An 11,639-nucleotide genomic window follows, 5' to 3' on the forward strand; every position below is an offset into this window, starting at 1 on the left:
CCATACACCACACATCGCTCTGTTTACACGTATTATTATGCACAGACATGCCCATTTGGTTTCACAATCAATTTCCCCACAAACAATGCAAACAATGTATGTCTGTATCTCTGTCCTTGTGTATGGTCCACGCTCTCATGCAGTGTTTGCAGTGTCACCCACTGTACTGTCACAGTTGCAGTTATCTTACACACAGGCACTCTTTCTTACACAATGACACTTCTTCTTGCTGTAACAGACACATTTAGTGAATGTCAGTAAACCGCATTGGAGTCGGCTTGCACTGCATTGCTTTCTTCATAAAAATATTTCCCATTTGTCTTCTTTATTTAGTGCTTCTTTGCCCTGCACACACACAACACACATGCATGTTTCAGAGTTATTTGACGGCTTCTGAGTTTCATTTCAGAGTGACTTTCAGGTTTCCTGTTTGCACATTTACATGACAGTTTAATCAATAGGCCATCTGTGTATATTTAGGCTCATAAAGCACATTGATATGGCTTTAAGCGCTGCCACAGCCAAATCAGTCAAGACAAGTTCCAATGTGTGTGCAATATAATTCAGTTACAAAGACAGTGATCACTGTGCCCTTGTTTATGTTTTCCTGTCTCAGATAATTGTAGTTGATGTTCGAGGATGTCGAGGTGGGGGGGCGGGGAGCATGGTCCGCTTTCCTAAAATACATTCAATGTTTCTACACAATCCTAGACAGGTGTCGGAGCAACAGTATTGCCGGCGTGGACCTTAGTGTTGCAGCGGGTGTGAGAGCAGCAAGAACACCTAAAACGCCTCGTCACCTCTTGGCCGTGTTCTGTTCCTGTCCCGGGGCGTTTGAAATGAAACTCCGATAAACCGGAGTTGTTTATTGTGCCAATTCCAAACAAGGCGGGCCAACAGGAGTCAGGCAGAAAGACAAGGCCGAGCAGGTGTTGTTTCCAGCTTGTACCTCGCCCTAATCTGTTCACTCCCTGTTTCGACTCTATGTGCTCAAGCAGAACCGCTGCTCCGTTCCAAGTCTCAACACAAGCCAGGGTTCTTGCAGCAACTGTGGGGCCTCCGGCAGACGGCCCATTGAAAGGGGTTTATAGAGGATATTTTGTATTTTTTGAATTAGAATATACTCTGGTTTTACCAGATGCAGTATAAAAAAAAGTTGGTGTGAATTAATTGGGTATCTTGACCAACTGAGATATGCTTCAGTATAAAGCAGCTGCATGAATCATTCCTCAAGGACAGTGTGTTTTTTTCTGAGCAAAGACAGTTTATTTTTCTCCTTCTCGGAGCTATCATATTCAGACTGGAATCACTGGATTCTGCACAGTCGAACAAATTTCTTTGTACAAAGTCAAAGAAAAAGCAAATGTGCAGCCATGTAATCTGGGACATTTAACACATATAATAACCAACTAATTGAAACTCCCGACATTGCGGAATGGCAGCAAGTTTTTAGTTCTTAGTAGTGTATTTCTTAAAAACGCTAGACCCTAGTCCCTAGTTAACATGCATTGCATACACGCATACAGAGGGAGCATCAATCAAATAAAATTCTTGTTGCCAAACGAGGAACAACAATGGTGTGGTTTGCCTAAACTGTGTGTTTAAATTGCAAATAGCCACTGAAAAGGGTGTTGTATTTTACACAACTGATGTTAATCTCCAAAGATGCAGGCTGCGGCGATATTGCATTCTATTCTCTGTAGTAGTTGGGTCTATTCAGGCTCATGTCTGTGCAGAATTTGCTATCTGTGCCTCTTAAAATGAATTCCATCCTGTGTGACAAAAAGAGTGAGAGGGCATACTTTGATTCTCAGGTACTGATACAAAAAATAGTGCTGCTGTAAATCAGTCAATGATGGTCACACTGCAAAAAACATCTTACCAAGCTGGTTTGATTTAGTCCTATGTCCTCTACTTTAGTAAGACCCTCTCACTTTAGTAGACCCTCTCACCAAAGGCTCATAACATGAAGAACACTTTATGCACTTTATGTGTTACACCAGTGGACTACATACAGTTGTGCTCATAAGTTTACATGCCCATGCTAAAGTTGACTAAAAAGAGGAATAAAAAAATCATGTTTTGGAAATTTATCTTAATGCCTTAATTAAAAAGTGCGTAAAGTCCAACCGTTTTCTTTGGGAAGGAATAATGTATTGTAAATAAATAAATGTTATTTATTTAAATAAATGTAAATAAATAAATGTTCTGTAAATAAATAAATGTTCCCTCTATGAGGGGGCATAAGTATACATACCCCTATGTTAAATTCCCATAGAGGCAGGCACATTTTTATTTTTACAGGCCAGTTATTTCATGAGTCAGGATACTTTGCATCCTGATAAAGTTCCCTTGGAACTAGAACAACTCCCCACATCCTCACATACCCGTCACCATACCTAGAGATTGGCATGGGATATTTTCCATAAAATCATCTCTCAATGCAAATCAAACCACCTGTTAGTCTAACCATGACATACAGGTCAACCGGAAATCAAACTCTCACAGGGCATCTCTAAAGTATATAAATATTAAGTTTGGTTTTTTATGTACTAAACAAGTCTTGAAACATAATTAACATATTATTGACTGCAAATAACTGTCCGAACAGAATGATAATATATTAATTTCAGTAAATGTAATGCACATTGACATAAACCAAAGACTTAAAGGTTCAAAGACTTGAGTGGTAAAATAACACACAGACTCGGAGTTGCCTTTTGTGACTTTGCAAAGGGGAAAAGTGCCGAAAAGGTATTCAGTAGGGGTGTGACGAGACGCTTACTCCACGAGACGAGACACATCACGAGATAGGGTTCACGAGAACGAGACGAGACGAGATTATAAAAAAAAAATTAAAGAAATCCTTAATGAAATATATGAATGGAAAATAGTTTTTTTATTCAACTGAAAAATCACAAAATGCAAAACAATTTAGGTGCATTTTGAAATCAACTATTAAGGATGAATGTTATTTAACTTTTCTTTTTTTTACTATTTTAATGAATTATACGCAGTAAAGGACGTGCAAACACTGCAAAATGTTTTGTATAAACTCTACCAACTGGCTTCTGCCCTGTACAATTTCACACGAGAAATCTAACTCCTTTCCACAAACCGAACATAAAAAAATAAACGTTATAAATAAAATAAATGTGTAAATAACAGAAAAATCTTTAATAGTAATTTCACGCTCCATCACGCTGACATCACATCGCCTCACGAGACAACTTTTCACCTCGACGAGAAATCTCGTCAGGTTGATCTCGTCACACCCTTAGTATTCAGCGGTCTTTTTCCGCCCTTTCATCCCCTGCATGGCCGTTTTATTAAGTGGGTGTACACAGAAAATTGATTAACATAATGGGTGTAGTATATAGTTGTTTAACTTAAATGTGGGCTAAAATATCATTGTTTTACATAAAAGTGGGTAATTACATCATATTATCTGCTATTCTATTGGTTTAAGGTTACCACAGTTCACAGAATTTTTAATAAAGAAACAATAACACATTCACACAGTCACAGCTGCAAACTAATCTTATCTTACCCTACTGGCCAGACCCAGGAGTGTCCGGCTCTCCTCGTCTCAGTGTTCTTCTTCATTTCTCAAGGTTTCAAAATATTCACATGATAACTTTTAAACAATAATACTTGTTCAGTTTTCATACAATATAACTTTGTTCAGTCTCCCCAATAACTCTCATATTAAAGAAAATGCAAAATAACTGATGTGAATAAGGTTATTACATTAAGTTAAACAAATCCTGTTTTATAAGGGCATCAGGCTTAGAATCAGGAAGCAAGACAATAATCATGCACCAGAATTAAGAAACATTAAGCTTGGTTATAAAAAAAAAAAAATCTTTTCAACAAGCATTTTGTTTTACTTCTTTCAAGGAAATGAGATGTTCAAGGCTTAATTACAGACATTTCTTTGGGCATTTTGTGCAGTGCAGGTGATTCCCAAGAGTGTAAGGTACCATTCTTATGTTTTGCATCACTTGTTAAGGGCTCTGAGTACTTGCTATTAAAATGCTAAACCTAACAGCCATTTAGAACAACTTAGTTTTCTATAATTACACATGAAGGAGACTCATTTTGAGAACGAGGGCACCTCAAACTGCAAACTGTAGCAGTGCTGCTCATGTGAAGAGTTATGAGATAGCATGTTGTTTCCACTCAGTTAGAAGGGTTTGTTGATGGATGTTCCCTTGCCAGACAGGCCCGCTTGTTTCTAACTGCTCCTGACAACCACTTTTCTCTCTCTCTCTCTCGCTCTCACACGCACACACACACTCACACACAGTTTTGCTCTCCTTTGCTTTCTTTGACAACCTGTGCCTGCTCTAACTGATAGCTCCATATTGCAAAGAGGTTGCTCTGTTCTCTACATCAATACAACTAGGTCAGATGTTCACAATAATTGGCATCGGGGTGTTTCTCAGACTGAAGGATGTCAGGCTGACTGACAGAGTGACAGCCAACTTAACCTGGGAGAGGATTGCATGTCACGTTAATTTGGAGCGGCTGAATGCAAGCAGTCCCCGAGATTGTTGCATGAAGCCAACACTAAGTTAGATCACTTTCATGGCTACTTTAGTGGCATTCAACATTGTGTTGAACATACGGTAAATGCAATCCTTAATTTTTTTATTTTGAACAATTTGTCGTTCATTTTTCAGAACAGGTTACTTTGTGAATTCAGTAAATTAGGAGCACAATGGCTCTCACGTACTGTATAGAGAAAATGATCTGTTAATAAAGGGTATATCAAGTTCAAGTTCCACTTTGTTTATCCTTTTAAAAGGAAATGTAATGTGCTGCAGGATACCTAAAAAACACATACACAGGAAAAAAATCAACACATCCATGGATGTGTGTCCTGTGTTGTGTTAACAATTTTGTTGGCATCTGGTGGTGTTTTTCATTAAACTTCCCATGACATGGTGCTCTTTGGATGCTTTTTATCCCCTAATGTCATATCTGAATTCTCTTTCCCAAAATTCAGCCAGATCGGCTTATCTGAGCTTTAATTTTCTCAAAAGCAGAGCAGGATACCCAGGGTACCTATCCATACCTACCTATCTATATTACACCAAAGATTAGTGTGTGTACAGCACTCAGGAACATTAGCCCGAGAGATCAGCAGGTTTAATGCCTCTCCAGTGGAGGTTTGTTGTGTGAGCTAGCAGAAATGGACAATGGGGCCGAACCAAATACTGTGTAACAAGAGTCGAGGACAGACCCGTGCACGTGCCACAGAGTGATCAGAAACTTGGATAACAGTGAAAACACACCGGGCGTGTAAAAGCGCTGCATATAGCCCACAAAGCATAGATACGTGCCTGATTGTGCGCTTGGCCATTCATACTGGACGTGTGTGTGTACGTGTGTGCGTGCGGGCCACACTCGTGGTCTTTCTCGCCGTGTGCCTAATTGTGTGTCTTGCTGTAAAAAGTCAAGGCGGCCAAAATCACCATGAACCTAGGTTTTATTTTGAAATGTTTTTTTGAAATTCTGGCTGCACTGTGTGTTCCTGTATGTGATTACCTGCCTGGCTCAAAACATTAGCTTGCGTCTTGCGCAAGAAACATAGGTGATGAAGAAGGGATAGCTGTAGCGTACGGGCCGACGCGGCCTCTCTGCGGCGGTATCAACGGACAATTTGGATGATATGGGCACGGAAATAAAAAATAGCTGCGCTACGCTGCTATACATGACTCTTATGTGTTTTCCCTGTAAGAAAGTGTTAATCCGCACATTTTTTCTCAAAGATACTCCTAATAGTATTTGAGTTTCCTCCTACTTGGTAAAACTTGTCATAACTGATTGTTGGCAGCATAATCTTATTTTTAAGACATTATTGACATATTATCACCTCATTACATTTATATGGCAAACGTGCAGACACAAAGCAAGATAAGGATTTATTTGAAATCATGTTTCTGTCCACCCTGTCAACATTAGTCTAACATTTACTCTCTTTTTAGTTTTCTATTGGCCTCCAGTTCAAAGGTAACTTGTTATTTTTTCTTTCAGGTGGTGAGAATCTAATTCTAGAATGACCTACTTGCAAAACCTCAATTTTATTAGATAGGATTATCTTTTCTTTTGTAGTCAACACTGCAGAGTTACTGTATTTGACTCAGTCCCAGAGAGACACACCGTTATCTTTCAAATTGCCAGGTTCAATGTTCGATCAAACTCTATTGTGTTGAGAAGAGGCCATGTTACATTAGCATATAAACTGAGCTGACCCCGCTGGGGCCGACAGTTGGGCTTTTGTCAGACTAATTCAAAGTTTCTGCCTATGATCGCACCCCCTGTGAGAGTAAGATAAAGACATATTTTACTACAGAAATTGGATTTGCCTTTAAGAGTTTGCACTACAGTATATAAAGTCCTTTTTAAATGTAAACTCTTACATATAAAACTTAACTGGTTCCTGTAACTGCTGCTGTGTTCACTCTATAAATCATAACTAATTATAAAATCACTATTTATCCCTGTTAAGCTTTATCATCTGATGGGAGATGCAACTTATGTGCACTATTACTTTCCCTTGCAGTCTATACACTACTCTGGTGACTCTGATAATCACAATCAAAACTCAAGTGATGCACCAAGCAGATGCCTTCAAAGGTTTTTTTGTCCCTCATGATGAAATTGGGGAGGAACTAAGGATCTGTCGGTGCCTGTCCATCTGTTAGGCACAATATGCCACGCACACACAGCTGACGCACCAGTTCGGAGAGTGATGCAAGTCGTTGTTACGCTCTTGCAATTTAAATTTTGTCTAGAACATTTTCTTCACTTCACCTTGAGTCAAAGAGTTTTTCTCAGAAACCACTGGTTTTACAAGGACTTATACTGGCTGAATGGGGGGGAGACTAGATTTATGAGATATCACAATCAATGGTGTATACTTAAATTTGTCTTGTTTTAGAAGGAAAAAGATGCAATGAATTTATGTAAGGTATAGTATATGTTATTAAAAAACTGGATGAACCATCTGTCTAATATGTCTTTTTGTTTTTAACAAAAAGTTTTGTCCGCTACACACACTTAAACCACGGCCTTAGCTGCAAGTAGCTTCTCACTGGACGCTGGTCTGTCCTCTGCGGTGCGGACACACAGGATTTTTGAAGCCTATTCTCTCATTGCCAGACCTTCTTCCAAAGGGCTGCAGATGAGGGTCTGTCTAGTCCACATAGAATTCCGCGATGGGAGAAAAACATGCTCCGGTTTATCGCCATTTCTTTAAACCAATCATAATCGTCTTGGGCGGCGTTAAGCGCCAGACGGACCCACGATGCAACAGCAAAATAGCCTCGGGAAGGAACTTGTTTTGGTGGAACGCGTGTAGTTCAAAGGTTGTTTTAGCATCAACAGAAAACTGTGATTGGACAGAGTGTCTAGCTAGCTTTTTGGATTTACCCTGCAGAGATCTGAGGAGAAGTAAACAATTGTCCTTATAAATCCACTGGAGATTAAAAATTACAAAAGAAAGAAAGCAGAAGGTAACAGACATTCGGCCGAAATTAGGGTACATCCTGCAGATTTTCCAACGGCAACTGAACAATCCTGGAAATGATACCTCGTCGATATAGACTACTTGAAGCCTGACGAGATGAATGCCCACGTTATCACAAGAATCCGGCTGCTCATGCAAGGCAATCACCTTGCTTCTTCGCTCGTCAACTCATAAATGTGTACCCCGTGAAGAGAGGTCAATAATCCAGTTTGCTAAATATTAAGGCGTCAGCTTTTGCCAGACGTTTTTTTACTTTCTTCACTAAATGATTAATTATAATCAACCCTTCTTGCAGTTCAATTATGTTTCAGTTGAATACCTAAATTCATAATGCATACAAGGTTTCAAGATTGTTCGGATCATACAACCTATTCTCCATCATCTGTTATTGATATTTCAGATCCTCTTGAGACATTTGGCTGTCACTAAAGTGTGAATACTGCTCTCTGGTGTTATTTTTCTGATGTAAGATCTCAGACTTGCATAATAACATCCAGTTGTTAAGATCTCACATTGATCCGAAGGCTGACATTACATTTTTTTTCTTCAACAGTGTGTGATGTCATGGTGTTAACATGACAAGAGGAAGTTGTTAAATGTTATTTTTGTGTTGCCAGACTGTCTGAACCTCCCTTTCTTGCATCCTTCTGCTCTCTCTGAACTGATTTCTCCCACAGCAGTGACACATGGATCAAAGCATGTGTCAGATTAAAATTAGGGGACGCGGTCACAGTTAGGCTTTGCATTGGAGCTTTTCTTCTTTGTGGTTTGGTGGTGCTATGGCAGTTTGAAAAATGTTTCTTTATTAATGACTTTGTTTTGTTTCTCCCTCTGTCCAGTCTGTCCATTACCGACATAGCATTCAGTTTTGATCATATTGTGACAATTATTCTGTCTCTGGCCATAGTTTGCTAATGCGAGGACGATATGAGTCTACCAGTTTTTTGGACCAATATTTTGCTTAATGATTAACTACCTGCAAAACTAAAGGGATTGCCATCATCTTTAGACACTTGGTGAGCATTGTAAGAACATTTGCATATAAGATTATAAAGTTTTAAAGACACTAATACAATAATTACTGATATCACAAAGTCTGTCATGATACAATTTCGATTCAATTTACACAATATGCGTTGGTATCATGTGCCTATTTAACGCAATTACATTTATATCAACTCAAAAGAGCAACTAAAATAGGATTTGTTGCATTGATCAGCCTGTGGATTTGTCAAAATTGCAAGTCGCACCAAAGTCACAGTGATTGGTTGAATTCGCAATCGTAACAGCTCAAAATCCTGGAGGGACTGTTTTTTTTTTTTTTTTTCGTATGCTGCTGCAAATCTTTATTCATCCAAATCAGGTTGTCAAAATATTGATATGTACCTCTTCCAGTAATTGATGTCACTATGATGTAATTCTAGATGTTCTACTTTTATTTGTTGAATTACTACAATAACTTACTTTAATGACAACAATAAAGACACAGTCACATTACGAATACGTACTGTAGTAACAAAATGCACATAATACAGTTCTAGTGCTTCAGGAGTTTAGCTTCAAAACCCAATAACACCTCATAGATATCTTTCATGAATGGCAATTGGTAAGAGTGTTGCACTTCTTGTTTCTTTTTTGGTTTTCTCATCTTTTTTTAAAGCCATTTTGGTGTAATGTTCCGTGTGAAGAGAGAGATACAATTGGAACATTAGTTAGTTAATCCTTTTTTTTTTAAAGAGAGACCTGGATAAGTATAAAAACTGAGACACACACTACACACGATTCAAAAACAACATTTAACACAGTTACAGAAAACTTTATTAATTCCCGAGGGGCAATTCATGTTACAGTCTAGCCCATCCGAGTCATAAAAAAGGACAAGCGCAAGAAAATGTTACCTCACATATAAAATGACAGCTGCAGCATGGACACCGCAGGCTTTGCAGAAGGATTAAACATCACACATTAGAAAGACAGTCCTGTAGTTAAAATATTCCAGCTTTGATCCTCACCTCAATGTGTCCATCAAGTGCCATGTTGTGTCAAATTGTCCCTGTACTGGGGACAGAATCCCTCAAAACAAGTTGGAAATTCATGTAAAACTGAAACTTAGTGAAATGAAACGTCAGGCTTTGAATGGTCTTGTTAAATACAAAGAAGCTCGTAAAATATTGTTTTCTGCTTTTTATTCCCCCCCCCCCCCGCTCGCTATTTATATGGAGGATAAATGAGTAATATGATGTAGCAGGAGATGATATGATGAGCATTGATGGATGAAATTAGGCTGAAATGAATTGCAGAAGGCATCTGCTGTAAATATGCTTTCTTTGGGCTGATGATCAGAAGCCGCACTAGTCTTAATCAAAGAGGCCTGAGGGAGGAGCGATGGTGCTCTGCTTTTTTGTTTAACTCGTGTTTTTTTGTTCTTTTAAAAGGCAAACTGTTCCAGCCTGCTGAAGAAAATGTTAAGACACAATTGGTGATCAAAATGTGTCAAGAGGAAATTAAATATTACTTCTGGCTTTTTTTGACAGAATGAGACGGAAAATGTTATTTTCTTTGTTACATTTTTCTTTTCTTCATATGGTTTGTTTTTAGTCTGTTTTAAATGCTTCCCATTGATTACATAGTGTGTCATTCCAGGTCTGTTTTCATTTGCGCGTAACCATCTAATAATAGAATAAATCACCCTGGGGTTTTCTTTCTTCTCCAAAATCTGAAAACTCATCAATAGAGTCTTCTGCCATTATTCTGTTCTGTACCCCTACACATGCTTAATTAACATGCGCAATTACTCTAAAAACAACTATATCTGCACTTTTCTCCAACTTGATATGAATCTGTCCATCTTTCTAACAAACATGATCTTTCTGAGGATATCTCACTCTTAAGGCCTCTGCACCCCAAGTCCATATTTTTGACTTTTTCTTTTTTTTAATCCCTCATCCGCTAAAAATCATTATGCACAAAAACATTACTGAATCCAATAGAGTTTATTATTCTATTTGTTGCGTAAGACTTGCAACAAAAGACAAAATAGAATCAAGTAGTTAGGATGATTTTGTGGTCCTCTTACTTCTTGAAAGTAAAATAAGAAAATATTCCACCCAATCCCGAGAAGGGGTCAAAAGCAAAGTAGAGTTTTACCTCCTAATAAAGGAGCTGTGAAATTATCAGTAGCATTGTTTCCAGATCTATTTCAGCATGTCAGTGGCTCAGTTGGACATGTGGCTCGCAATACTGGCACCACATATAAAAAAGAAGACTTTGTCGTTAAGTCTCTTTGTACTGGGATACAAACTGAATCAGCATATCAGATGCCATTTAGATTATAACATATAGCTTTTGAAGGAACTAGATGTTATGTAGAAGTATATTTTTAAACAGTGCTGCTAAAAAGGATGACAGGAAGCAGCTTGAGAAACAGACTGAGTTTGGAACATCTCTAAATAGGTCAACTTAGACTGGTTACTGAGCAATTTACAGACACAGATGTCGACATTACTTTTGTCCTTGTTAATATATTTTTCTTCAACCTCCCTCTCATATTGAAGCATGATTGCCAACTTGCCAATGTCAGGTTTTAAAAGTCTTACAACACATTTACCCCTCCAGGATGTTATGGAAATATGTTAAGTAGTGATTGGTACACAGGAGTTGCTCAGTTTTCTTGGTCAGTTAATGTTTATCTTTTTTCCGTTGCAGGTGAGGACGACCAGCTGGCTCTCAAAGGCAAGGTGACGGTTGCAGACCTCTTCAGAAAAGACTTCAAGGTTCACGACCCTAACGCCAAATGGATAAGCAGTAAGTAATCTTATTAAAGGGTTGCACAAATTAGTAAATTACAACTGGAGAGGGACACACGCATCAAAGGGTTGTTTAAAAACTATTATTGACGCTTTGCAGGAACAAGAGACATGTGTTTCTCAGGTCAAAATCGTTGGAAAGGCAAGAGAAGAAAATATGGATATATACCTAGCACTGTGTTAGTCTACTTCATAAGGAAGAAGATTTCTTGACTCTCGTGTAACCCAGGTTTAATTAGTTAGCAAAATAAATAAACTGGTTAAGAAGAAAATTAATCAATAAATATGTTAACATA

General features: G+C 38.3%; 1 protein-coding gene and 1 long non-coding RNA gene across 6 annotated transcripts in view; one reads left to right on the plus strand and one right to left on the minus strand.

The window, feature by feature from the left end:
* The window catches only part of dpp6a (dipeptidyl-peptidase 6a), a 220,789-nt gene that overhangs the window by 159,349 nt on the left and 49,801 nt on the right, over nucleotides 1–11,639 (plus strand). For all 5 annotated transcript variants that reach the window (XM_034861630.1, XM_034861626.1, XM_034861627.1 and 2 more), the window contains one exon: nucleotides 11,243–11,341. In XM_034861630.1, coding sequence (XP_034717521.1) covers nucleotides 11,243–11,341 — 99 coding nt within the window. The remainder of the gene's footprint in view (nucleotides 1–11,242; nucleotides 11,342–11,639) is intronic.
* The window catches only part of LOC117937579, a 15,336-nt gene continuing 10,392 nt past the window's right edge, over nucleotides 6,696–11,639 (minus strand). Inside the window, exon 3 of the long non-coding RNA XR_004655190.1 lies at nucleotides 6,696–6,706. This is a non-coding gene — a long non-coding RNA (uncharacterized LOC117937579). The remainder of the gene's footprint in view (nucleotides 6,707–11,639) is intronic.

The sequence above is a fragment of the Etheostoma cragini genome, chromosome 22 (genome assembly GCF_013103735.1).
Source record: "Etheostoma cragini isolate CJK2018 chromosome 22, CSU_Ecrag_1.0, whole genome shotgun sequence".
Classification (NCBI taxonomy): Eukaryota; Metazoa; Chordata; class Actinopteri; order Perciformes; family Percidae; genus Etheostoma; species Etheostoma cragini.